Raw genomic sequence first — 26,920 nt, 5'->3', positions numbered from 1 at the left:
GACAGGTGTACTCTTTGCTGGCTAAAAGCCTGGCTGGAATGCTGAGCCCAGAGAGTTGTGGTGAACAGAGTTAAATCCAGCTGGAGGCCTGTTACAAGTGGTGTTCATCATGGATGAGTTTTGGGGACAGTCTTGTTTAATAGATTTATTAGTGATCTGGATGAGGGGATCGAGTGCACCCTCAGTAAGTTTGCAGATGACACCATGTTGGGCAGGAGTGTTGATCTGCTTGAGGGCAGGAAGGCTTTGCAGAGGGTTCTGGACAGATTGGATTGATGGGCCTTGATCAGGTTGATGTGGTTAAGAAGGCCAAGTGCTGGGTCCTGCGTTAGCATCACAGCAGCCCCATGCAACGCTACAGGCTTGGGGAAGAGTGGCTGGAAAGCTGCTCACTAGAGGAGGGTCTGGGGGTGCTGGTCAGCAGCTCACTGAACATGAGCTGGCAGTGTGCCCAGGTGGCCAAGAAGGCCAATAGCATCCTGGCTTGTATCAGGAGTAGTGTGGCCAGCAGGCGCAGGGAAGTGATTGTGCCCCTGTACTCGGCACTGGTGAGGCCACACTTCAAATACTGTGTTCAGTTTTGTGCCCCTCACTACAAGAAGGACATTGAGTTGCTGGAGCGTGTCCAGAGAAGGGCAGTGAAGCTGGTAAATGGTCTAGAGAGTGGGTCTTATGAGGAGAGGTTGAGAGAACTGGGACTGTTTAGCCTGGAGAAGAGGAGGCTGAGGGGAGACCTTATTGCTCTCTACAACTACCTGAAAAGAGGTTGTGGAGAAGTGGGTGTTGGTCTCTTCTCCCAAGTTACTAGTGTTAGGTTGAGAGGAAATGACCTGAATTTGCATCACATGGAGTTTAGATTGGATATTAGGAAAAATTATTTACTGAAAGAGTGGTCAGGCATTGGAAGAGGCTGCCCAGAGAGGTGGCGGAGTCACAATCACTGGGGGAGTTTAAAGGACACGTAGATGCTGCACTTCAGGACATGGTGTAGGAGGCATGGTGGTGTTGGGGTGATGGTTGCACTTGATGATATTAGAGGTCTTTTCCAGTTTTACTGATTCTATTATCCTATGATTCTATGATCGATTAAAACTCAGAAATATCAGCTTATGCCTAGACTGCTCATAAAACTTAGATTTTCTCACCTTCCAGATCTCAGATAAGATATTGCAAGCTATTAGAAAGGATACTATTATATTAAAGATGTAGAAATAGTTACACTAATATTTAATTTATTGTCATAAAAACTCCAGTAATTTTTCAGATCAGAAAATATACTTTGTCTGGTTCTACTCATACAAGATTATATTCTCAAAATTAAATTCTTATATTAATACGCATCCATTGATATATATAAAGCTGATTTGCACGAAGTGCACAGTAAAGAGATAAAATTCTAATGGTACATTTGTCCATAGGTTTATGTCAAGGGTAAATATGGTACATTTACATGATAAGTTTTATTCCAGTATGGCTTCATTCTTTACATGGAAAAAAAGCAGGATTTTATAAATTAATTACAATTGGTCAACATTTCCACAGATGTTTTTACAATGCCATCAAACTTTTCCACCTGTAACATCTGTTGCAGTACTAACTGCATTACATATTAATTTTGTGCAAATAGATACACTGAAAATTATTTATTTTGAGGATGAAGACATCTGAAGAACTCCATTCCCAAACAAAACAGTAAATATATGTATAAGTTAAAGCTACTTTACTTTTCGTGACAGAGAACAGATTTTATAAAAATTATCCTAACCCATTGCAAAACCCACATTATGATACTAACTCCAACATTAAGGAGTACATAAGCAGAGTTTTATATGAGCAGCGGAAAATAAAATAAAGAACATTTTTTCATTAGGTTGATTTGAATCTTCTGTTAATCAGCTGATGGTGCATGATAGAGTGGTTTTCAGTAACATAGAAGTTTTTCTCCAACATACTAAAATCTTGATAGATATCAAGACTACGTACCAATCTGGTAATATTAATAAAATATTATTAACCATCTATTATAAACAAATATTTATTTTGACTCTTTCAGGCATAGAAATAGAACTACAATTTAATATATATATTATATATATACAATATAATAAGAAGAAGCTGAAGTATATAGCTATATTTCATTTATTCTTTATGATTAAAGTTTAGTCAGTAGAGTTATACTATTTACCCCCTTGAAATGTATTCCCTCTGTTTTTCACATATAACAACTCAACAAAATGTTGAAATAATTATTTTGGCCATTGATCACAATATATTATTGATATTTTAATACAATATTTAGTCTGTGGAAGATAAAGCTATCTATCTCTAGGCAAGTTGAACTGAGAAAGGGTTACAGGCCACCTTATGTGTGAAAATCACCATGCCAATAAAGGTGATAAAATATATATGAGGTGAAAATTGCATTGAACTAAATCAGTTTAATAATTAAAGTGGTAGACATGACCATATTAAATTGCCTTAACTCAAGTGAATGCTTGAATATTTCCTTACAGATAGCAGACATCAATCATTCTGTCTGTTTATCCCTTTGTGAGTAAATATTTAAACACTTTAACTGACACCAACCTTTAGTTTATCCATGTAGTTCCCAAAAGATTCTGTCAATTATATGCCACACAAAATGTAGCTACAGTATAACTTTTTAAGATAAGTTTCATTCTCCTATTTTTCTAAATCCTCATATATGTATCTGATGAAATCTGTTCAGAACTTAGGAATGTTGCGTAGAAGTGATACATTAGCTTCTAATGGTTTTGATAAATGATCATATCAATCTTTTCCTTCAACTTCTTAAATGCCAACATATCTTTATCTAGATTAAGCTGCAATATTCTTTGTCCCTGTTAGAGCATCTAATGATCTAGACAAGATATATTCAAGTTGAACATTCAGAAGAGAAACTTGATAGTAGTAGATGCCTCTGTCCTACTTCTTGCACAACACTTTTATTAATCCATGGACATGGGTATGATTAGTGCAGTCTTGCAATTCAGCAATTTCTTTACTAATATGATAGATACATAGTCCATAATGAGACAACTCACACAAGAAAAGAGAACAGTCAAGGAGTTGAGACTGGTGCTATTAATTATTCAGGCAACACCAAAGTAGCAATATCAAGAAAGAATGTATCTTTTTTATAACTTTTTAAAAATATTTTATACTAATACAATACATAACAGTTCAAACCTCATTCTTAACCCCTAAAAATAATGCTTTATTTTTTTAAGATTACTAGGAGACAATGGAATGGATTTCATTTTGCTAAAGGTCAAATAAATAAGGGGAATATGAGCATAATTCTGTCAGGTAGCAAATTGACATAATTCTAGTTTTCCTTTATTCTTTTTTGGTCATTTAAAAGAAGGTTTTTGAGATACAAGGGTCTATTTTCCTAAGGTGAATAGAATTTTTTAATGTACCATAAATTTACAAAAGTTTTCAGCCATGGTATGGTGAACATTGTATAAGCTTTTATAATAACTTTTTTTGCTTCTGAAGCTTCATACTTCTTTTCTTGCCTGGTGCATTTCCTTTCAGTGCCCTGTGGTGGAATTTTAACAAAGCGCAAAGGGACCATTTTGTCTCCTGGTTACCCCGAGCCTTATGACAACAATTTGAATTGTGTGTGGAAGATCACAGTACCAGAGGGAGCTGGGATTCAAGTAAGTATACTTGGTATTTGCTTGTTATCATGTTTAAAACAGTTTTTCCTCATGCAAGAGCAGGAAAAGATAATTTATTCATACATTTTTCTGTCTCAGTAATGATTCTCAAAATGGAATTTATTGCACATTTTTTTATTCACACAGTTTTTAAGTTATAAGGTTTACAAAAATCGCAAAAGATACACTTGTAACTTTTTACTTTGAAAAAAATCACCAATAATTTAAAATATGCTATTTCAACAGGTCAGTGGCTCCTTGTAAGCCAGAGGCTTTCCTGTGATTTATTTTTTCTCTCCCAAAATGGATAAATCTCCTCTAACAGATTGAAATTAAGTGGGTTGCTTCCATGGACAAGTTATATATGTTTTTCTAACTCTGTTATTTACTCTATAGCTATGGAAGTTCATTGTAATAGAAAGACACTTCAGTATGTTTGAACATAAGATGGGAATTGGTCCTTTAAAATATTGTCAGAATTATCATTTACTAAAATTTGGATTAAGAAGATCAAAAAACACATAGCAGTATCCATTAAGTCGAGTCATGTATTTCTCACTCTTTAGAGTTCACTAAAGAAACTGACAGAAATCTGGTTATTGGAAAGGCAGTTGAGCTTAATAAATTAGGACTTTTAAACATAATCTGATTAAATTCCTAGCAAAATACATATCAAGGAACCATGGCAGCAATTTTTTAATGTCTATTCTTGGTTAAAAATATAACTACTGTAGAAAATTAATAAATAAAGAGCTCAGTTTGTGCAGGTAAAGATTTAATAATCAAAATCAGGAAAACCATGTGGACAGTGTATTAAAGCTTTTTAATAAATTACATCACAGAGCTTTTAAGGTATTCTAAGTCAAGAAAAGTTTTAAAAATAGTGTGAGTTTATACGTTGCTACTTTATAAGCATTCAGAAAAATCTATTCTTGATTCAGTTAACTAAAAATGCCTAAGAAAAAACATAAAACGTTTATGCACGAACACATAAATCATCAGAAATACATCCTAAGTCTGTACATGATAACATTTATGAGTTCAATTTTCAAAGCCACCAATACCATTAACAATATTATTTAATAACCTAAATAAGTTTTGAGATAGATTTTGAGGAACACTACTTGATTTAAACAGTTGATTAGGAGTCCTTTGTTCTGTGTATTTCTTATACAGGCAGTAATGTGATTTAAACACTAGGAGGGTAGTTCAGAGGATTTAAATTAGGCATTAATCGGCAGCCTGACTTACGCAGTCACTGCTGTTTTTTGGAAGTGTTTCTCTCTTACAACAGACCGCAGTAAGTGATTAAACTACTAACTTTGATTTCAAGTTAAGTGTCTAATCTGCATGATATTCTTTTGCTCTACAGTCATAATAAAAAGATATATTAACTGTTTGCATTTTTTCTAGTTCTCCCAAGTTTTTTTGCTAAGCTAGCGAATACCATCCTTCCTTTCTATTATCAGTTACTGAATGAGTTATTCATTTATACTTGTATAAATGTAATGACAACAGGGCAGTTTCTTAAGCATGATTATAATTAGATTTGTAAAATGTTCAATATCATCACTGAAGCAGGACAGTCATCAAGTGTGATATTCATGCTTGATCCTTTGAGTCCTGTCTGATTTTCAGGGCTAGATCTGAGGAAGACTAAGTCCTTGATAGGGTAAACTGAAGACAGTTGATACAGGATCAGTAAGACAGGGCATATATCAGAAATCATCATACCATTTTTTACTGCATTATTTTTCACAACTGTGCTTAGATTTATATCTACTAATGACATAAAAAATGGCTTCAAAATTGTTTTGGTTTTGTTTATTTCACTTCATAAGAAAGAAAAAACTAAATATATATCTATAAAAATTGAATTATTACTGTGAAAATCAGCTACTTGAGACAACATTTGAAAATTTGGGTGACTGATTTTGTCCAGCCTGAGAATGTATGCCAATGCTGATATTCAAGATACCGTGAGAGCTGTTGTTTTTATGCTTATGAAAATGAATAAAATATCTTGACAATTTTTCCTGATCAATATTTATTCCCTCAAAGAAACAAAGGGACTTTCCTGGCTTTAAAGGAGATAAAAAATAATATATCACCAATGCATATTCCTCTGCGAAATGTGTAGATGGAATTTTAAACTATTTAGGTATAACAGCTAGCGATGAGTATGATTACATTGTTGAATTTGTTGAAACAGGGTGATCAGATGTAAATACTGAGCTTTCTCATATAAAATAAAAAAGCAGAGATTTAAAAGTAGATTTAAGTAAATATGAAGAGAGTGCACTAAAACCTTGCTTTCACACGCCTAACTTAAATACCTTATGTCAGAAAATTAATTGAACATGGTTCCTTATAAATCTAGGGCAGAAAAGCTCCTCGAGTAGATAACTCAAAACATCTAACATAGACTTGCTCTGAATCACTGCCTGAAGGTATGTCTGAGGAGGGCAGGACAACTAGCATCAGTGGCACTAAAATAGATGTTTTAAATTAGGTGTTTTATGACAAATATAAAACCTGTAGTCAGAAGCAATCTAGCCCTGAAAACACATAAAAAAACCATTAGATAATTTTAAATCTGTTCTGAAGGTTTTGTAGGTGCCTGCACTTCTAATTCTGTATGTCTTCAGAAATATTCGTGACAGAGTCAACGCCCGTAAATTTCACCCAAATCCCTGGTGAACCAAAAAATAAAAAGACGGTCTTAAATTTTTTCTGAGAGACCAGATCCAGTGGACCTCCTGCAAATATCTGAAACACACTAACAGTCAGGGCCTTTGACTTTGTTTCACTTTTTAAAAAGAAAGAAGTACCCATTGTCTGCAGTATCTGACAAATTTTTACAAATAGTACAGTGTCTAAGACACCCATCCAAGAAACAGGTAGCCAAACTGAACATTCCTTTTGCCTAGAAAAAGGTCCAAGTCATATATTTCACAAAAAAAAAAAAAAAATCTTCATTACTTATTTGTACTGAAACCAGTGCTTACTTCTGTTGAAGTTATTCCATTTTGGAGAAAATAAAAGGAGGAATAAGTGAGGCAGAAGAACAGTAAAAGAAACATAATTCTCTAGTTTAGTGCCTAAGGTACACCCATTTGAGAGTAGATGGGGTTTCATCTGTGTTTAGCGCTGGATAAACTAGAGAGAATCACAAAGAAACTGCAATAATTGACAGTACCATGTTTTGTCTTCCCCTCAAAGTCTTGCCAACAAGGGAATCGTATGCTATAGCTGGACATTTTTCATGGTTCTGTGACTCATCAGAGGTAATACGTGGTTGTCACTAAGGGTCACAGGATTTAGAAGTCTGAACTAGCAATTAAATTCAAAAAGGTTGTAATACAATTTTATTCACTTAATGATGATTTTCCATTCTCTTTGACAATGAGAGCAAGACACAACTTTTCATGACTGAAAACAACAGAGGCTACAACTGACAGCTGTCTTCATGCTTGAATACAGCGGGGAAAAATTTATGTTCTTTACCTCATCTTTTCTTCACAGGTGCAAGTGGTGAGTTTTGCCACAGAACACAACTGGGATTCCTTAGACTTTTACGATGGTGCTGACAACAATGCTCCAAGGCTTGGAAGTTATTCAGGTGACTAAGAAGATTTTACAATAAGTGTTTCACGGATTCAAACCTTTATTGTAAACACACAGACCTTTTTATGTCTTTTGTGTGTTTGTGTGTGCGTGCGTGTGGATTTTTTTCCTATAATCAACAAAAAATAGTATTCTTTCTGTTTTAATCAGTCATGTCTTAGCAGACTTTCATAAAGCTGAATATTTGAAAGCGCTAGAAAAGAAATAACATTCAGAGGCTCCAAAATTTTACATCTATTTTTCTCATTTTTTACCCACACTTAGAGAAGGGTCCAGAAATAGAGATGTCTAAAAGATGCATCTTGATATTGTACATAATTAAAGGAAGCTTTCTTTATCTTTATTTTAGATAAATGAGACAGTTCTGCTTACTTATTTATTCTTATTTTGTTATGTCTTCCTTTAACCTTCATCATTCATGTGTACAGAATGAGATCACAGACATTGATTGTTGTCTTCTCTTCTGCTGAAACACAAATAAATTATCAATCACATATCTAAGAATAGTTCTACAAAATAAGTTCAGAACTGCTTGATATATTTGGCTGTTACATTAAAAATTATTCCAATTACAGGATTTTTTCTTTCTTTTATGAAAACCCTAGTGAATATTTCTCCTTTTGTGGGAAAAAGTGTGTACAATTCGGGCATATGCTATGCTGGGTAAAAAACTGGCCGGATGTCTAGGTGAAAAGAGTTGTGGTGAATGGAGATAAATCCAGTTGGCAGCCAGTCAGAAGTGGTGTTCCCCAGGGCACAGTGTTGGGAACAGTCTTGTTTAATATCTTTACCAATGATCTGGATGAGGGGGTTGAGTGCACCCTCAGTAAGTTTGCAGATGACATCAAACTGGGTGGGAGTGTTGATCTGCTTGAGGGTAGGAAGGCTCTACAGAGGGACCTGGACAGGCTGGACTGATGGACAGAGGTCAACTCTATGAGGTTCAACAAGGATCAGTGCTGGGTCCTGCACCTGGGACGCAACAACCCCATGCAACGCTACAGTCTTGGGGAAGAGTGGCTGGAAAGCTGCCTGGTGGAAAGGACCAGGGGATGTTTGTCAACAGCTGGCTACACATGATCCAGCAGTGTGCTCAGGTGCCTCCTGGTTTGTACTAGGAATAGTGTAGCCAGCAGGACTAAGGAAGCGATTGTCCCCCTGTACTCAGCACTGGTGGGGCTATGAATACTGCATACTCTGTTCAGTTTTGGGCCCCTCAGAACAAGAAGGACACTGAGGTTTTGGAATGCATCCAAAGAAGAGCAACAAAGCTGGTGAAGGGTCTGGAGATCAAGTCTTATGAAGAGTAGATGGTGGAACAAGAGCAAGTGCAAGGTCCTGCACCTGGAAGGAGCAACCCCATACACCAGTACAAGTTGGTGGCAGAACTAATAGAAAGCGGCTCTGTTGAGAAGGACCTGGAAGTGCTGGTGGACAACAAGTTTACCATGAGCCAACAATGTGCCCTTGTGGCCAAGAGGCGTATGGTATCCTGGGGTGCATAAAAAGCAGTGTGGCCAGCAGGTCGAGAGAGTTTGTCCTCCCCATCTACTCTGGCCTGGTGAGACCACATCTGCAGTACTGTATCCAGTTTTGGGCCCCCCAGTTTAAGAAGGAAAGGAAACTGTTTGAGCAAGTCCAGCAGAAAGCTACGAAGATGATCAGGGAACTGGAGCATCTCCCTTATGAGGAAAGGCTGAGACACTTGGGTTTGTTCAGACTGGAGAAGAAGACTGAGGGGGGATCTTATAAATGCTCGTAAATACCTGAAGGGTGGGTGTCAAGAGGATGAGGCTGGACTCTTTTCAGTGGTGCCCAATGACAGGACAAGGGGCAATGGGCACAAGTTGGAACACAGGAAGTTCCAGATAAACATGAGAAAAAACTTCCCTGTGCGGGTGACAGAGGAGTGGAACAGGCTGCCCAGGGAGGCTGTGGAGTCTCCTTCCCTGGAGACATTCAAAACCCATCTGGATGTGTTCCTGTGCCCCTTGCTCTGGATGTGCCTCCTCAAGCAGGGGGGTTGGACAAGACGATCTCCAGAAGTACCTTCCAAGCCTTCCATTCTGTGATTCTGTGATTCTGTGAACTGGGGTTGTTTAGTTTGGAGAAATGGAGGCTGAGGGGAGACATTCTCGCTCTCTGTAACTATCTGAAATGAGGTTGTGGCAAGGTGGGTGTTGGTATCTTCTCCCAAGTAACAAACGATAGGATGAGAGGAAATGGCCTGAAGTTTTGCCAGTGGAGGTTTAGTTTGGATGTTAGGAAAAATTTCTCCTCCAGAAGGCTTGACAATCATTGTACCAGGCTGCCCAGGCAAGTGGTGGAGTCCCCATCCCTGGAGGTATTTAAAAGACGTGTAGATGTGGTGCTTAGAGACATGGTTTAGTGGTGGACTTGGCAGTTTTAGGTTAATTGTTGGACTCAGTGATCTTAAAGGTCCTTTCCAAGGTAAACAGTTCTGTGATTCCATGAAAATATAACTTTATATTAGACCCTGCTTCCCTGAGGGCTTAGACTTCATGTCTCTGATATTGTGGTGCACTGAAAATGTAATAAAACTTTCACTGGTATAGATATTTGATAACACTCATGATGACAAAGTATGGTTGAATTTGGTATGTGACACCTCTCTCCCCCCCTCCAATCCTCTTTCCCCTCTTCCCCCTTTTTTTTATCATTGTCTCTTTTTATACACACACACACACATTTATGTATTTAGTTCATTTTCTGTGCATTTCAATAATATTTTGATTTCTTTTTTTCAGGAACAACCATACCTCCACTTCTCAATAGCACATCAAATAATCTGTACCTAAACTTTCAGTCTGATATCAGTGTTTCAGCTGCTGGATTTCATCTTGAATATACAGGTAATGCAGAAATGGTCAATTAATTAAGAGTGCTTGCTGGTTCTAGACATCAAGTGTACCTAAATTATATGAAAGAGGAATATTCAGTTCTATTGCACATAATGAGCTACATATCATTACTTCAGTCATTGGTAAAATCCTCATTTGAGTCCAGGGGAGCAAGATCAGGCTGAAACCTGTACTGTAAGAACTGGGAAGTTTAGTTTATCCTGTTTTCACCTTTAATTTTTTCTTGCTCTCTGGAAAGCTTTTCTGAACATACAGTAGTGAGGACTAAATGCAGATATGCTTATTTGACAAGCCTAATACCAAGATATAACATATTTATATAATTGTTGCAGGCAAAACCAGCATACTGATTTGGGTGATTTCTCTTCTCTGCCAGTTAACAATTCTGGTATTGAACAAAAATAATAACAAACAAACCTTTAGGAAACCCTGCTTGCTTCCCTCTGGACACCTTCCCCCCCCCAGCCCACCCCTTTTTTTTTTTGTTCTTCTGTGCCCTTGCCACACACTACACTCTGTCCCTTTGGTGAGGCGAGGGCAGTGCAGCAGACTGACCACCTGCTTTGGCTGCAACCTCTGCTTGGTCATGCTTTTCTCTCTGTTCTTCTCCAGTGAGGTCTCCTCTCTCCTCCTGCTCTGGCCTTGTTCCTTTTCTTGGTGCTGGCCACCCTTTCTTAAATATGTTTTCACAGAGGCACATCTGAGTGGTTCAGAGGCACCACGAACTCCTCTGGTGGGTGCAGCTGTGTCCTGTGGTGGGTCCACTGGACACAGCTGGAGTCAGCTGGAACTGTCTGTGTCTGGCAGAGTCCCTGGTCTCTTCCCACAGATGCCAGCCCTGCAGCCCCACACCCCACCACTCCCCACCAAAATCTGTCAATTTTGTCCAATACAATAATATATGAACTATATATTATGTATTTTTTATATATGTGTAGGACATGAAAATTAATCACCCTCAGAGAAAATGAGAGAATGAATAAACTGAAAATAGCATCTGTGCTTCTTAACTAACTGACAAATGCTCACAGGTTGGTAAGAACACAACAGAGTTATTTCAAATATTTTTATTATTGCTCAGTACCTCACGAGCACAAAAGGTTATAATTAAATTATAAACATACTGTCTGTCTGAATGACATTGCCTTAGCTGACTGACAGGAATTCTGGCAATCACTGATATTTTGTTGAAGATTTTTTTTTTTCTTCCCAGCTCTGCAGTTCCCCTTACTTGTGTTGATTCTGATGTCTGATCTGCATAACTGTGTCATGGTTATTCCTTGTCAGTTTTACAGTATGCAAATCCCATGCTGTGGTTGTCTGATTAGCCAGTCAGAGAACATGGCCTTGCAAAACTGCTGCCTGATCATTTGTCTATAACTAAATATTAATTATAGGTTAGAATTATCCTGCCATTTCCCTGAAATGCAGATACTCTCTCAGCTGCTTACAACTTCAGAGGGTAAAAGGCTGCAGGAAGTTATGAAAACAAAGTAAAATGAGACTGAAGCCAGTGAAAATGCATCTGTGCATTCCTATGTGTCCAAATAACTGAAATGTGTAGTGTACTGCCAGTATACAACTTTCACCTCTAAATAAAGAAAGAATTCACGGTATATCCTTTAAAGTATTGGTCTGTGTAAAGAAAAATAGGTATATTATTTGTGTATGGATTTATACATGTGTGCATGTGTGAATCTGCATATACATAATATGTTTTCTGTTTGAGTGTGTAAACCTGAAGTATATGCTGAAAATTTATGATTCAGGAGAGAATACTGATGTCCCTCAGTAGATACCAAATTAACTAGTAGCACCTTGAAACATGCTATTTTAGAAGACTAATGATTAACTAACTTCTTATGTGCAGGTGATAGAAATATGTGATTAAAACATCATACAATTTTTGGGACGGTGTGAGGAAATTGTAAAACAATGTCTAAAACTGTAATCTTTATTGAAAACAAATGTAAACCTCAAGGTCAAAAATTCTGTAGCAAGTAAAAAATTGTGGTTGGAGAATAAATTATGATAACTTCTGAATTAGGATTTTCTGTTATGTGATATATTTTATAAAGATATGCTCTAAAATAAATTATTGTTCATGTGTGGGAATTATTGAAGTAAAATCTATGGTATTTAATGTACAGTATAACATTAAGTGACCATGATAACTCCATGAAACCTGTGGAATACACAATCTAATATTATTTAAACAATTATAAATAAGGAAAAAAAATACAAAATATTGTCAAGATTATTTTGAAGTTTAAAACAGAGGCACATTGTAACTGAATTCCTGTACTTCAAATTGCGAACTAATGAAATTGTTTTGTAGAATAAATGCGGAAAAATGTAAAGCAGTAGGTATCTCTGTTTACCGCATTCTGTCTCACACCACAGAAGTAAAGCATGGTTTCCAGTGCAAGCAATCTGGATTCCTGTCATGTAAAAATAAGTAGGAGCGTGTACTTCAACATCTCAGCTAATGCCTTCAGCCACTAGTGGACTATCAGCATATAGACCCACACTAACTAAAGCTAGCAATAATAAAACTCTTTAGTTTAGCACTTAGTGTGGATCTTGAGTCCTAGGCACCAGCTGTTTCAGTCCATAGATCCATGACTATTACTCCTCACTACTTGCTAGGAAAGACATAGTGTTTACTACTTGTGGGTTGGAGGAAAGGGTTATCATTTTTTATTTTTTTCATCTGTAGCTTAAATTTTTTTCAAGAGGGACTATGGAAAATTCTGCATTGGGTTGAATCATGAATGTGATAGTGGAGATTAAGCGCAGGGACAATACTTTCTCATCATTGCTGGAAGGAAGACAGCAGAAACTGTATCCTGTGTATCTTCTGGATTTTTGTCTCTCTCATCTTTCTGCAACAAAGAGACAAGAATTTTTGTCAGGATTCTAGAACTCACAATATTGCTGTATTTCTACTGAAATTTCTCCAGAAATGCATTGATCAGAATAGAGCTCACTCTCCTCAGTTGTGCTGGTCATCTCTGACTCTCAGACAACACTTCACTTCCTGCTCTAAAAGAGACAGTAAATAGAAAGTAATGGCCACATTTTAATGCCAGTGTTTCATACATTTACTGCATTTCACTAGAGCATATACTGACAGAGATCATCAGAGGAGTCAGCTAAATTAAAGTCTTACTCTTTGAAGTATCAGTGCACAGTTGTCATTGAAAATCACATCATAGGTAAATATTTATATTAAGCAATTTTCAAGTCAGTTAGCCATAAACATTTTTTTTTTTCAATATATAGTGCATTTTCCAAGTCTATTTCATGTGTTCTGGGAGACACAAGTCTGAGGGGAAGTGCACCTTTCTTGCCAAAATGATTATTTTTTCATCTCAGCAACAGTTTTCTGTAAGAAGGTTTCATTCTGTTTCATTTCCAATATCTCTTTTCATCCTTTATTAATACATTTTTTACGCTGTCCAGTCTGGCTCATCTTTTGAACTGCTACAAGATCCAAATGCACTTTTTTATATAAAAATAAAACAAAACAAAAGGAACTTTATTTGTTGAAGAATTATTTTAAGACTGAGTAAATGATATTTTGACATAAGTAATTAAGTATTCATATTCCAAAACTGAATAGTGATCTTATCAATAATCTTTTTTCTAGCATCTTTTTACTTCTTTGTTGAATCCTTAAATTCTTATTATACTCATAACGTGCAGTTTATGTATTCCAATGGATACCTTAAATATGAAAATATATTGCATCAGTTGAAGTATGTCAACAAAGCACCACAGAATGGTTTGTTAAACACATACATAATTTTTATGTTTTATGCTACTATAGATCTTAATGTAGTCCTTATTTTCTCTAACTAAAGTTTTGCTAATTATGTAGTCGATTATGCTGTAAAAATAAAAGTGATATTCTTTGAGATTAGTTGAGTTTGTCAGATTGCTTACATAACTTCTATAATACCCAATATCTATTTAAATAAGTAAAAATTATAACATGTTAATTTTCATTGTAAAATATAATCCCTAGAAATCTATGTATTTAAACTGTATAATGTATAATTCTAACATCATAAATACGAAAATATTTCCATAAAATACAGTAATAATTTTAAAAAAGAAAAAATATTATTACTTTAAGACTTGTGTAGTCCCAGAGTGCATTATCCAAAATTTCACTAGTAGCTTTTTATATTTAGAGCCATAAGAGCTGTTGGAGAAGGGTGAAACAGTATCAAATAGCTTCTTCATATACAATTCTTCATATCTAAAAATTAGAAGATACTGAAAGTATGTTTTCAGTGAATGGCTATGTTAAAATCTCTTTTCTTTCAAATGCCATTGTTCATGAAAGTTTAAAAATCTAACACATTATACCGAGACAGTAATATAATGTGGTTCAAGGAACTAGTCATGCACCATGAATGAGTCAGTAAAGGACAGAGTGCAGTTTATGAACACATTTATGATTTCACCTGAATAACTGTCATGACACTCTAAAGACACAAATTCTCTGAACTGGATCTCAGCTGGAAGGAGTCAAACCCTGTTATGCTTAAGTTTGTTGAAAGACATTGTAGACATTCAAACAGTATTTTTTTTTCCAAGCGTTATTTTATTAATTGAAGTGAGAGCACAATATGATGAATACCTGTGATCTGTTTTATGCTGAGAAAGGCATTTAAATGAACTCATTTCACTTTGCATGGCCTAAGTATTCACATACTAAGATTTTGCATTTCAGCTGAAGGTTCAGTAATTGGAATCTGAAAACTACTAACTCCTGCCTTAACTGTTCAAAACAGATTATAAGTACTTACCTGTGTAAGCTAAGTACTGCACTTCTTTTGCATTTGTACTTTACACATTAGCTGGATCACCATCTGGGTCTCTGAAATGTTAAAAGTGGGTCTAAGGCCATCACCAATTTTCAAAATAGATTCTCTGATGTTCATTTTGTTTGCAGTTTGAGAGGACAAAAATTTGAAAGATAAAAATAATCTGTAATGTTGAAATAGGTTGCAAAATACTCACATCATTTTGACCATGACAAGTATGGGGTCATTATGGGATCAGTAAGTGTGTGATCAGTATGTACAGAAGTATTATGTCCTAGAGAAAGGAACATTGCATCCTCTTCTGTGAACCTGCAGAAGAGACCCCTAAAATAAATAATACCTTTTTCAAAGTAGCAACATTGCTTTCCACACAAAATGGTGCAAGCCCGTTTTTATGGAGAACATCTTGTTGCTTATTTGTATTCATTCCTTAACACCAAAATATAACATTTAAAGAAAAAAAAAACATATTTAAGAGTGACCAAAAGTAATGAGTACAACTGCTCAGTTTGTGGACCTGTATCAGTTATTTCTGATTCTCACTAACAGATATTTGCAGTAAAATATATGTTTTTACCTCTCATTACTGTCCTCAGCAGAGAAAATAAGGACTGCAAAAGCATCAAAGATTTTTTTCCAGTTTAGGATTTAATTACATCTTATAGCAGGAAGTGTATATTGTCATGGTCCTGAGTTTTACTTGTATGAACAGACTGTCGATTCCAATGATTTTAGTTCAAACATGGTTTTTTTTATTTTAATATAGTTTTATATAAATTTTCATATGCCCAATACATTTTTAAGAACAGGAATTACAAACTAGATTATCAGTTTAATATTGACTTTCTAAATGACAGACTTTCAAATTTTTTTTTTGCATTTTTACAATACAATGTTACTGTAAAATTAGTAGTATTAGTTAAAATTAGTAGTGAAAACTATTATTAATGCACAAAAATGCTTATAGACAAAAAAATATTGTGTGATTTATAAATTCCTTAGAGTTTGTGTTAGCTTACAGCTTTCATATAGTATAAAAATACATCATTGTAAGTCTTCAAAGAGTACTTTTTACGTTATAAGTTTCTTACATGAGGTGATCAGTTTTTAAACATGCAGAGGTTGATTTTGTATTAAAGTAGTGCTATTGTGGAATCCCACAACATTTCCCTATTACTGTATGTACTCATGTTTAGTGCTTAAGAGTCCTGGCTTCACAACCAGTCAGGGTGTAATTCTTACAGTAGGCAAAGAGAGTAATTGAGCTGCATATACTTAATGTTACACATATTCCTGGATCTTGCTGGGCAGACGCAATGAAGAAGGATTTCTTTATTTATCTTTTTGATGGCCAAGAAAAAAAGCATACAGCCTCTTGGGAAGCTAGCTTCTATTGCAATAGAAGAGATACTTAGATACTTCATTAAAAATAGCAGACTAGGTGAAACTTGATGTAAATGTTTACTCTGTGTGTGTGTGTTCACAAATGAAAGAGTAGTTTCACTACATGGATGTTTTCCTCCTTATATAATTATTGTTAAAAAATAATATTCCACTTGCTTATTCACAGACAAACTGCTAGTACACAAAAGCTTCCTAAAATATATTAATACAGAGTGCCTATGTAAAGTGTACATGGAAGTTCTATGTGAATCTAAAAACAGATTTTATCTTCCTTAGAATGTCTAAACTTCTCAATTTTTCACAGCTATAGGTCTAGACTCTTGTCCTGAACCACAGACCCCAAGCAATGGGATCAAAATTGGAGACAGATACATGGTTGGAGACGTGGTGTCTTTCCAGTGCGATCAGGGTTATTCTCTTCAGGTGAGCCGAGTTTCCAATTTCAAAAGGTGCCTTTTAGTTCTTTAACATGGTTATGCCTGAGCCTGTCAGTATGAAATAACCACTGAGCTCTTCAGGAGTTGTGAACATGTGATAAGCTTGCAGGACTGGTAAGATTTTCTGCCAAATATTAAATTAGAAGCTGCCCAAATATTCTATCAGAAGTGTATGGCTCTGTGCTTCCTCTGCATTAGTGATTGTCGTGGTGTAGCCGGCAGCTCAGCCCCACACAGCCGCTCGCTCACTCCCCCACTGGTAGATGGGGGAGAGAATCAGAAGGGTAACGCTCGTGGGTTGGGATAAGAACAGTTTAATAATTAAAATTAAAAAACAGACAAACAACAACAACAACAAAAACACAATGGAAAGGAGAACGAGAGGCACAAAACCCGGGGGGGGGGGAGGGGGGGAAGGGGTGGGGGGAGAAGGGGTGGGGAGGAACAAACCGCTGAAACAAACCGCACACGATGCAGCCGCTCACCGCCCGCCGACCTGACGCTGCGCCTTTTTTTTTTCCCGAGCCTCAAACTGGCCCCCTTAAATATCCTGGTCACGGTGTCACACGGTATGGCATGAACCTGCCATTGGCCAGTCGGGGTCAGCCGCCCCCGCCGTGGCCCTGCCCCTCCCAGCCTCCCACCGAAGCAGCAGAGTGTGGGAAGCTGGAAAGGTCCCCGAACCCCCATGGTGAAGAGAATTAACTGCTTCTCAGCCAAAAGCAGCGCGGTGATTATAGGTTGTTATCTATTACTGATGGCATCTTTGGTATTCTTAGCTGAACTATGCAGTATTGGCAAATTAAATTGAATCACTTGATAATCAATTATCAATTGTTTTCTATGTAAAGGAGGAAAAAGCAAGTAAGTGAAGAGGGAGAATAAGAACAAAGGGAAAAGAAAAAAATGGTTTTCTTAGTAAATCAGATAGGGTCAGTTATTTTCTTACAGTTATTTCTTAGTGTTTTTCATCCAAAAAAGATTTTCAAATATGGGTATATTTTTGCCAAGCAAATCTGCTATACTCTTGCATAAGCAAAAGGTATGACTAGGGGCAATGCAGTAATTGTAAACTGTGACTAAGTTGCGGGTTTGAGTTACTTAGCATATATAACCTATATAACCAGTAGGAATCTGTCTGCCTACCGGAAAGATTTTGAAAATATTTTCAAAAAGTTGTACCGTTACACTGTACAATCAAATCCAAAACTATTGTTTCTACTTGAGACACTCCCCAAAAGGACTAAAGTTCCAATTGATAGGTTACTATTTTCAAAAACTTCTTTTCATTTGTGACTTTGCACACTCTGCAGTCTCCACTTTATCTAGCTTTGAGAGCATAAAAAGAGAGAAAACATTCACATTACCTATGCCTAGTAAAAAGAAAAATCTTAAAGGGAGAAAATGTTTTGTATATAACAGCACATGATCAAATGCTAATGGAGTTATTGATGCTTTTGGAGTAAAATAGCAAAAATATAACTTACCTGCCTGCCTTTCTTCATTAACATCAGTCTGGCCTGCAGCACATGTTGTGTGTCAGACTAACTAGCTGAAATGACATTTTAAAAACTCTAATAATTTCAAATATTTACTTTGCATCAAAAATAGAAGATGAAGAATTACTTTTTTGGACTAAAAAATACTTTTTTAGAAAGCTGCAGTTTATGTATTATAATAGAAACTAAATAAAATTGTCAGCTTCCAGATCTCAACTGCCATTTGGATTTGGGACCTGTATCCCAGTTTCTCCTTCAAGACAGAGTTCCTATACATGTGTGAAGCTTTCTGGCATTTCAGGAATAACTGAATCTGTGATTGCAGCTCTGACAATGACTATTGAAGTTTACCTCTTATGTTGCCCAATTATAACTGGTTATTCTTGGGAACAACTTTTCAATTATTTTTTTCTTCTTTGCTTTCATTTCATACTTAAATATAAATGTGTGAGCAGACAAGCCACAGTAAATGGCTGAAGTGAAGATGATACAAAGAACATTGGAGCATAGATTGTGCAAACACACATGTAAAACCTCTCCCCTCCATATTGTTTCTCTGGCTTATACAGTATGACTTTGCCACTTCATTACTTTTTTTCTTTCTTATAGCTATGAGCAGATATGCCTACTTCCACTGTGGAGAAAGTGTGTTTATTTTTCTTCCAGGAGAGAAAAAGAATGGTTTGCAGATTGATGAATAAACTATTCACAGTTACCCTGGATGCATTAGAGATACTTGGTTCCCTCAAATGCTACAAGCTGTGAATTGATAAGGAGATTTAACATGAAAAACTAACTTTTCATATGAGAGTTGAACAAACATGCTAAAAGCTACTGAATTTTTTCTACTAGGTCATCTTAAAGTGTATACTATACAGTCTTGCAAGATATCCCAAGTACAGTTTTCTCTTATTATTTTTGATTTTCATTTGTTGTCTCTGGAAGACAATTACAATTACAGGAGACTGATGAACAACACAGAAGGTCACTCTGGTGGGTCTTTGAACTTATCTGTAACAGATTGCCTTGAAATCATAGGATCTCATCTGTTATAAAGGGACACATATTGTAAAGTGATTCCTTAAATATCTCAGCTTTTGGCAACTTCAGCCAACTGTTTCTGGGGTGAGGGTAAGGACTGCATTTAGAACAGGTATTGTGAATTTAAGATGTAAAGTCAGTAGTGTATAATGTATATAGTTTGTATCTTTTTATCATCTTCCACAAATGATGCAATCAATACTATGTAAATATTGCTTCCATTAGACCTTTTGTTTCTAGACCCTTGGTTTGTACTAAGCTGGTATAGAATTCAGCTGGCTACTGTTATACTATTAGAAATAATGGAAATAATATTAATGGCATAAACACAATTATTTAGTAGCCTAACAGTCACAAATTTAATATTACAGTCTCCTCTGTTATATTGAAGGTATGATACAATTCACAGTATACAATGTAAATATTATACCTTATTGTTTTTCATATTTTGATGATGTTTTAAATTATAAATTATTTTTGTTGAGATACTAATGATGTGCCATATATTGTATACTTTTTATTACATGAATTAGCAAATATTGTGTCATTTTAGGGACATTCACATATCACCTGTATGCCTGGACCAGTAAGAAGATGGAATTATCCGATTCCAATATGTTTAGGTATGTTCAGCATACATAAACTTTCTTAAACATGCCAGAATGAAAAAGTCAGAGAACTCAAAAATAAGAGATACATACAGGAGAAAAAATAGGGAGAACTGGAAAAACTTAACTAAAAGTGAAAATAGTCAAATTAAGCTGAAGATTTTCAAAGCATACTTCACACTTATTTTGGCAAAGCTTTCCTGAAATGTCCAATCAGAAGAAAAAAAGAATGAAGTATGTTCCAGTCAGAATCTAACATCAATTCACTATCAGTGATGAGACCTCTAGAGACCCTTGCAAAAATAGGTAATTTTTTTATGAATCATTTCCATAACAGAGTGAGGACTATTATAGAAAAAACTAAAACAGAAATAGTGTTATGTTTTCATCTCTAATAACTTCAAGACAAGGTATGTCTGCCCAATTTAAGAAGATACAGTATTTTACAAACTAAACTATATACATGATCATATTAATATTATTGGAGGAAGCACTGCCAGAAGCCCACATAAAAAATCTGAAGTGGATTTAAACATACTGTCTTTGTGTGATGAATAGATGTGAGGGATGTAAAACTTTTTCTACTTGCATTCTCTTTCACTGAATAGAAATGCCTTTTTGTTTGGGTTCCCTAACAGTAAACATTATCTGTATTTGTAATCTTGAATATATGGAAAGTAGGATGTTGCCGATATCATTAAAGGTTTTATGCTTTGCTTTTCTTCAGGGCAGATTATATATCCTCTTGAGCTACCTCACATAATCCTGTTCTTAATCCTGCGAAGTTTTAAAAAACTACTATGAGGTACTGAGATCCCTCAGCTTAGAATTTATAGATACTCAACAAGATTCAGATATTTCTAAGAATTTTTTCAGGAGTTAGTCTTCATTTTCCATCATTATGCATTAACATATGTCTAGGAAGTCTGATATGATAATTGCACTGCTCCACAGCAAATTCTGAAAACAAAGATGCTGTGCTGAAATTCTAGGAAAATGTATTTTCCTTTTCTTTCCTTCTTTTTTTGCAAGTAATTATTTTAATAGAATCACAGAATCATTAAGGTAGTAAAAGATCTCTAGGATCATCAAGTCCAACTGTCAACCCAACACTACCATGTCTACTAAACCATGCCCTGAAGAGCCACAACTACACGTCTTTTAAATACCTCCAGGGATGGTGACTCCGTCACCTCTCCAGGCAGCCTCTTCCAATGCCTGACCACTCTTTCAGTAAATAATTTTTCCTAATATCCAATCTAAACCTCCCCTGATGCAGCTTGAAGCCATTTTCTCTCATTATAATGCTGGTAAGTTGGGAGAAAGACGAACACCCACCTCACTAAAACCTCCTTCCAGGTGGTTGTAGAGAGCAATAAGATCTCCCTTCAGCCTCCTCTTCTCCAGGCTAAACAACCCCAGTTCCCTCAAACTCTCCTCATAAGATTTGTTCTCCAGGCCCTTCACCAGCTTTGTTGCTCTTCTCTGTACATGCTCCAGCACCTCAATGTCCTTCTTGTATTGAGGGGCCCAAAACTGAACACAGTATTCAAGGTGTGTCCTCACCAGTGCTGAGTACAGGGCGACAATCACTTCCTTAGTCCCGCTGGCTACACTATTCCTAGTACAACCAAGGATGCTGTTGGCCGCCTTGGCCACCAGAGCACACTTCTGGATCATGTGTAGCCAGCTGTTGACAAACATCCCCTGGTCCTTTTCCACCAGGCAGCTTTCCAGCCACTCTTCCCCAAGCCTGTAGCGTTGCATGGGGTTGTTGTAACCAAAGTGCAGGACCCAGCACTGATCCTTGTTGAACCTCATAGTGTTGACCTCTGTCCATCAGTCCAGCCTGTCCAGGTCCCTCTGTAGAGCCTTCCTACCCTCAAGCAGATCAACACTCCTGCCCAACATGGTGTCATCTGCAAACTTACTGAGGGTGCACTCGATCCCCTCATCCAGATCACTAATAAATCTATTAAACAAGACTGTCCCCAAAACTCATCCATGATGAACACCACTTGTAACAGGCCTCCAGCTGGATTTAACTCTGTTCACCACAACTCTCTGGGCTCAGCATTCCAGCCAGGCTTTTAGCCAGCAAAGAGTACACCTGTCTAAGCCATGAGCCGCCAGGTTCTCTAGGAGGATGCTGTGGGAAACAGTGTCAGAGGCTTTGCTAAAGTCCAGGTAGACAACATCCCCAGCCTTTCCCTCATCCACTAGGCAGGTCACCTGCTCATAGAAGGAGATCAGGTTGGTCAGGCAGGAGCTGCCTTTCACGAACCCATGCTGCCTGGGCATGATCCCCAGGTTGTCCGGCACGTGACTGGTGAGCTCACTCAGGATGTATTGCTCCATAATCTTCCCTGGTACTGAGGTCAGGCTGACAGGCCTTAGTTCACCAGATCCTCCTTCTGGCCCTTCTTGTAGATGGGCATCACATCGGCCAGCCTCTGGTCATCTGGGACCTCTCCTGTTAACCAGGACTGCTGATAAATGACGGAGAGTGCCTTAGCGAGTTCCTCTGCCAGTTCCTTCAGTACTCTTGGGTGGATCCCATCCAGCCCCATAGACTTGTGAGTGTCCAGGTGGCTCAGGAGGTCATAAACTGCTTCCTCCTGGATTATGGGGGGTTTATTCCACTCCTCACCCCTGCATTCCAGCTCAGGGTTCTGAATGACCCGGGGATAACTGCCCTGACTATTAAAGAGTGAGGCAAAGAAGGCATCTAGTACATCAGACTTTTCCTCATCCTTAGTTGCAATGTTGTCCTCTGCAACCAATAGAGGATTGAGATTCTCTTTGGTTCTCTTTTTGTTGCTAATGTATTGGTATAAACATTTTTGTTAACACTTACAACAGTGGCCAGGTTGATTCCTAGCTTGGCTTTTGCCTGTCTTACTCTCTCTCTGCATGACTTAATGATATCTCTGTACTCTTTTTGAGTTGCCTGCCCCTTCTCCCAAAAGCAGTAATCTCTCCTTTTTCTTTCTGAGTTCCAGGAAAAGCTCCCTGTTCAGCCAGGCCAGTCTTCTTCCCCAGTGGTTTGTCTTGCAGCACTTGGGGACAGCCTGCTTCTGTGCCAGCAAGACTTCTTTCTTGAAGATTGCCCAGCCTTCCTGGGCTCCTTTGCCCTTCAGGACTCATTCCCAATGACTCTTTCAACCAGTGCCCTGAACAGGCCAAAGTTTACCCTCTGGGAGTCCGTGGCAGTGGTTTTGCTGACCTCTTTTCATTCTTCACCAAGAATTGAGAACTCAGTCATTTCTTGGTCGCTGAGTCCAAGATGGCTCAACACATCTCCCACCAGTCCTTCTCTGTTTGTGAACAGGAGGTTAGCGAGGCACATCCCTTGGTAGGTTTACTTACCAGCTGTGTGAGGAAGTTATCTTACACACACGCCAGGAACTTCCTAGACTGTTTCCTCTCTGCTGTGTTGTATTTCCAGCAGATGTCCAGTAAATTGAAGCCTCCCACTAGAAAAATGGCAACCAATTTTGATTCTTCCACCAGCTGCTTGTAGAACACTTCATCTACTTCTTCATCCTAGTTGGGTGTTTTATAACAGACCTCCAGGAGGATATCTGCCTTGTTGCCCTTCCCCCTCATCCTCACCCATAAGGACTCAACCTTATCATCCTAATCGCTGAGCTCTATGCAATCAAAACACTCCCTGACACACAGTGCCACCCCATCACCTCTCCTTCCTTGCCTAAACCTTCTGAAGAGCTTATAGTCATCCATTGCAGCAGTCCAGTCATAAGAGCCATCCCATGAATTTAGTTTAATTTCTGGAAATATGTGTGTGTGTACTTTTTCTAAGTTTGTTTATTTGATCTTGTTTTAGAGCAGCAGGACACAAATGCAGTTTTTAAAATCCCTCTTGAATTGCTTTGAGTACAGAATCTTTTAAAAATCATTATTATTTTATATTATTCAGATGCTCCTTTACAAACTAATGAGGAATTGTGTCAACGTTGCTATGAGCTGATATGTGCCACTTGCCTGATCACAAGAATGGTTCATGCAGGCAGAGTGCAGAGTAAACTTTTATTCCCTCTTCAGGTGCACATGTTTCCGAAATTAAAACCTAGTCAAATCAGAGTAGATATATATGTTTAAAGCACTTCCTTGTAAATGGCTTTGGTACAGATATTTAGTGGTAAAGGAATGTTTTTCTATTTTTTGAAAGATAAACCTAGTTATTATTATATTATTAGTGTTGGAAGGATTTAGAATCATAGAATCATTTAGGTAGGAAAAGACCTTTAAGATCATAGGTTCCAACTGTACTTAATGTGGGGCAACAGTGGCTAGGATGAGAAAAGAGATGTGCAGCACAGAGGATGGCACAGAGCAGATTTAGACTTTGCTTAGATACTGTGGGGGTGTTATGAATATGACAAATGGATGAAACCAAGCAGCAGGAAAATCACTAGAGACACCTATGTGTCCAGGGCTAAGTGCCACAGCAGCTGATCTGGAGGATATGCTGTAACCTGCAGCTCTCATGGATGATGCTGCACTAATTTTACATCCTTCAATGTACTGGATTATTTTTTAGCTTGTTCTACTCCTCTGAAAAATGTCTTGGGTTATTTTTTTTTTTTCAGCTCAATGTGGTGGTGGCATGTCAGACTTCAGCGGAGTTATCCTCAGCCCTGGGTTTCCTGGCAACTATCCTAGCAGTTTGGATTGCACATGGACAATAAAGCTGCCTATTGGTTTTGGTATGTGTTCTTTCATGGGTTATATTTATCAGGGGTTGTATGGATTCAAAACACTGCTGAACACAGATTTTAAAATATTGTAAATATTTATCCGGGTAAAAAAAAAAAAGTATTATAATTCATTAAAGAAGATATCAAGGCCTTGAAATAAAGATATAGAATAGAAAAGCTACAAGGTGCTTGTCTTTTCATTTAACTTATACTACGATTTTCTGATAAAGACAAAGTTGTTTAATTAGAACTCAGCACAATTTTATAATTTAACAGGCTTGATTTCTCTTTGTGAGGTCATAAACCCAACAAAAATAAATAAATGTCATGAATATTTCAAACCAAGTCAGTATCAGTTTAAAATAAGTTAAAACTACATTTGAGTTCATTATTTTATCTTTATTATTCTTTGCATATCCTAGATTAATATTGCAGCAGCATAGATGTGTTTTTGGGAGGGATTTCTAGAAGCCTCCTACTCAAAGTTGTCAAGCTTCCCACTCAAAGTGATATTGCCAGTAACACTAGATCAAGTCCACTACGATTGGCAGATCCTTCTCAGCAGGGCTGCTACTCACCTAATCAATTCCCAGCCTGTACCAACAGATAAGGAAGTTGTGGTCTAGATGCAGAACTTTGCACTTCTTGTGCAAACCTTTAAAAAGGGTTTGTTTACTAAGCCATCAGTTTATTCAGTGTTTCTCTGGACTGAAGTTATGCCATTTTGTATATCATCCATGTCCCCTAGTTTAGTATCTTCCACTAATTTGTTGAGGATCTATTCTTATTACCCAGGTCTCTCATGAAGATATTGAATAGTGTAAGCTCCCATATCAACCCATAGAATATTGTACTTGTTACTGCTACCAAGTGGACATCGAATGACTGATTATCACTCTTGGAGCCTTGAAGTTCCATTAATGTTTAACCTACTTCCTCTCCATTCATCAAGTTCATATATGTTCAGCTTCCAGATTAGAATGCTATAGAAGACTGAGTCAAAAGTCATAGCAGAGTGAGAGTATAATATATCCACCATTCTCCCTTTGTCAGTTTAATCATAGAAGGAATTAATGGTTGATCAACTGTGATTTTCTGTTAGTAAAGCCATGTTGACTGCTCCTGAGTCCCTTGTCTTTTATGTGTTTGGAAATGGCCCCAGTTAGACAAGTCCTATAATCTCTCCATGACTGCTGTGAACCAACAGTTGCCATTGCCCAGATCCTCTTTCTTGTCTTAAAGATGGATATATCTTCAGACTTTTTCTGGTCACCAGAACCTCTCTCATTCACCATGATTTTGAATAATATCAGCATTTTAGTTAAACTGGCTAACCCCTTGAGAAACTTTGGGTGGATCTATCAGTGCAAAATCTTTATCCAAAGCTAGCCAATATAATTGTCCCATCCAATTTTTTATACTTGTGGCACTTTTGTAGGAGTATGTTGTTGTGGTTTAACCCAGCAGGCAGCTAACCACAGAGCTTCTTGCTCACCACCCCCCTGCAACAGAGAATCAGAAGGGCAAAAGTAAGAAAACTCGTGGGTTGAGATAAGAACAGCTTAATAATAATAATGGCAACAACAACAACAAAAGGAAAACACCATGAGAAACAAAACCCAGGAAAAACAAGTGATGCAACCACTCACCACCCGCTGACTGATATCCAGCCGGCCCCTGAGCAGTGATCACTGTCCCCCCCCAGCTATCTCCCTACAGTTTATATACTGAGCATGACCTATGGTATGGAAGAGCCCTTTGGCCAGTTTTGGATCAGCTGTCTTGGCTGTACCCCCTCCCAACTTCTTGTGCACCTGGCAGAGCATGGGAAGCTGAAAAGTCCTTGATTAATGTAAGCGCTACTTAGCAACAACTAAAATGACAGTGTGTTATCTACATGATTCTTATACTAAATCCAAAACAAAGCACTGTACCAGCTACTAGGAAGAAAATTAACTCTATCCCTGCTGAAACCAAGACATACATGTGCTTGGATTTTTTCTTTATATACTAGTTGAATGGCATGCTCTTTTTTCAGACATGCCTCACTGTTTTCTATTTTATACTTGCTATCTTCTGTTGTCTTCTTTACTTGACAGTACAGAATTTCTGGGTCTTCCACAGTAACAGAGTGTGACATCCCAAATAGTTTTCCCTTTTGCATCTGTTCAGATTCT

The 26,920-nt window shown here is 37.3% G+C and overlaps 1 protein-coding gene across 1 annotated transcript in view; it reads left to right on the top strand.

Moving 5' to 3' along the window:
* CSMD3 (CUB and Sushi multiple domains 3) overlaps window positions 1-26,920 on the top strand; it is a 614,053-nt gene that overhangs the window by 465,490 nt on the left and 121,643 nt on the right. Inside the window, exons 36-41 of the mRNA XM_075085810.1 lie at window positions 3,562-3,686; window positions 7,212-7,308; window positions 10,082-10,186; window positions 16,742-16,860; window positions 19,968-20,037; window positions 24,636-24,752. Coding sequence (XP_074941911.1) covers window positions 3,562-3,686; window positions 7,212-7,308; window positions 10,082-10,186; window positions 16,742-16,860; window positions 19,968-20,037; window positions 24,636-24,752 — 633 coding nt within the window. The remainder of the gene's footprint in view (window positions 1-3,561; window positions 3,687-7,211; window positions 7,309-10,081; window positions 10,187-16,741; window positions 16,861-19,967; window positions 20,038-24,635; window positions 24,753-26,920) is intronic.

Source organism: Phalacrocorax aristotelis, chromosome 2 (genome assembly GCF_949628215.1).
Source record: "Phalacrocorax aristotelis chromosome 2, bGulAri2.1, whole genome shotgun sequence".
NCBI lineage: Eukaryota > Metazoa > Chordata > Aves > Suliformes > Phalacrocoracidae > Phalacrocorax > Phalacrocorax aristotelis.
The sequence above is the reverse complement of the archived record's forward strand: the minus strand, read 5'-3'. Positions and strand labels throughout refer to the sequence as shown.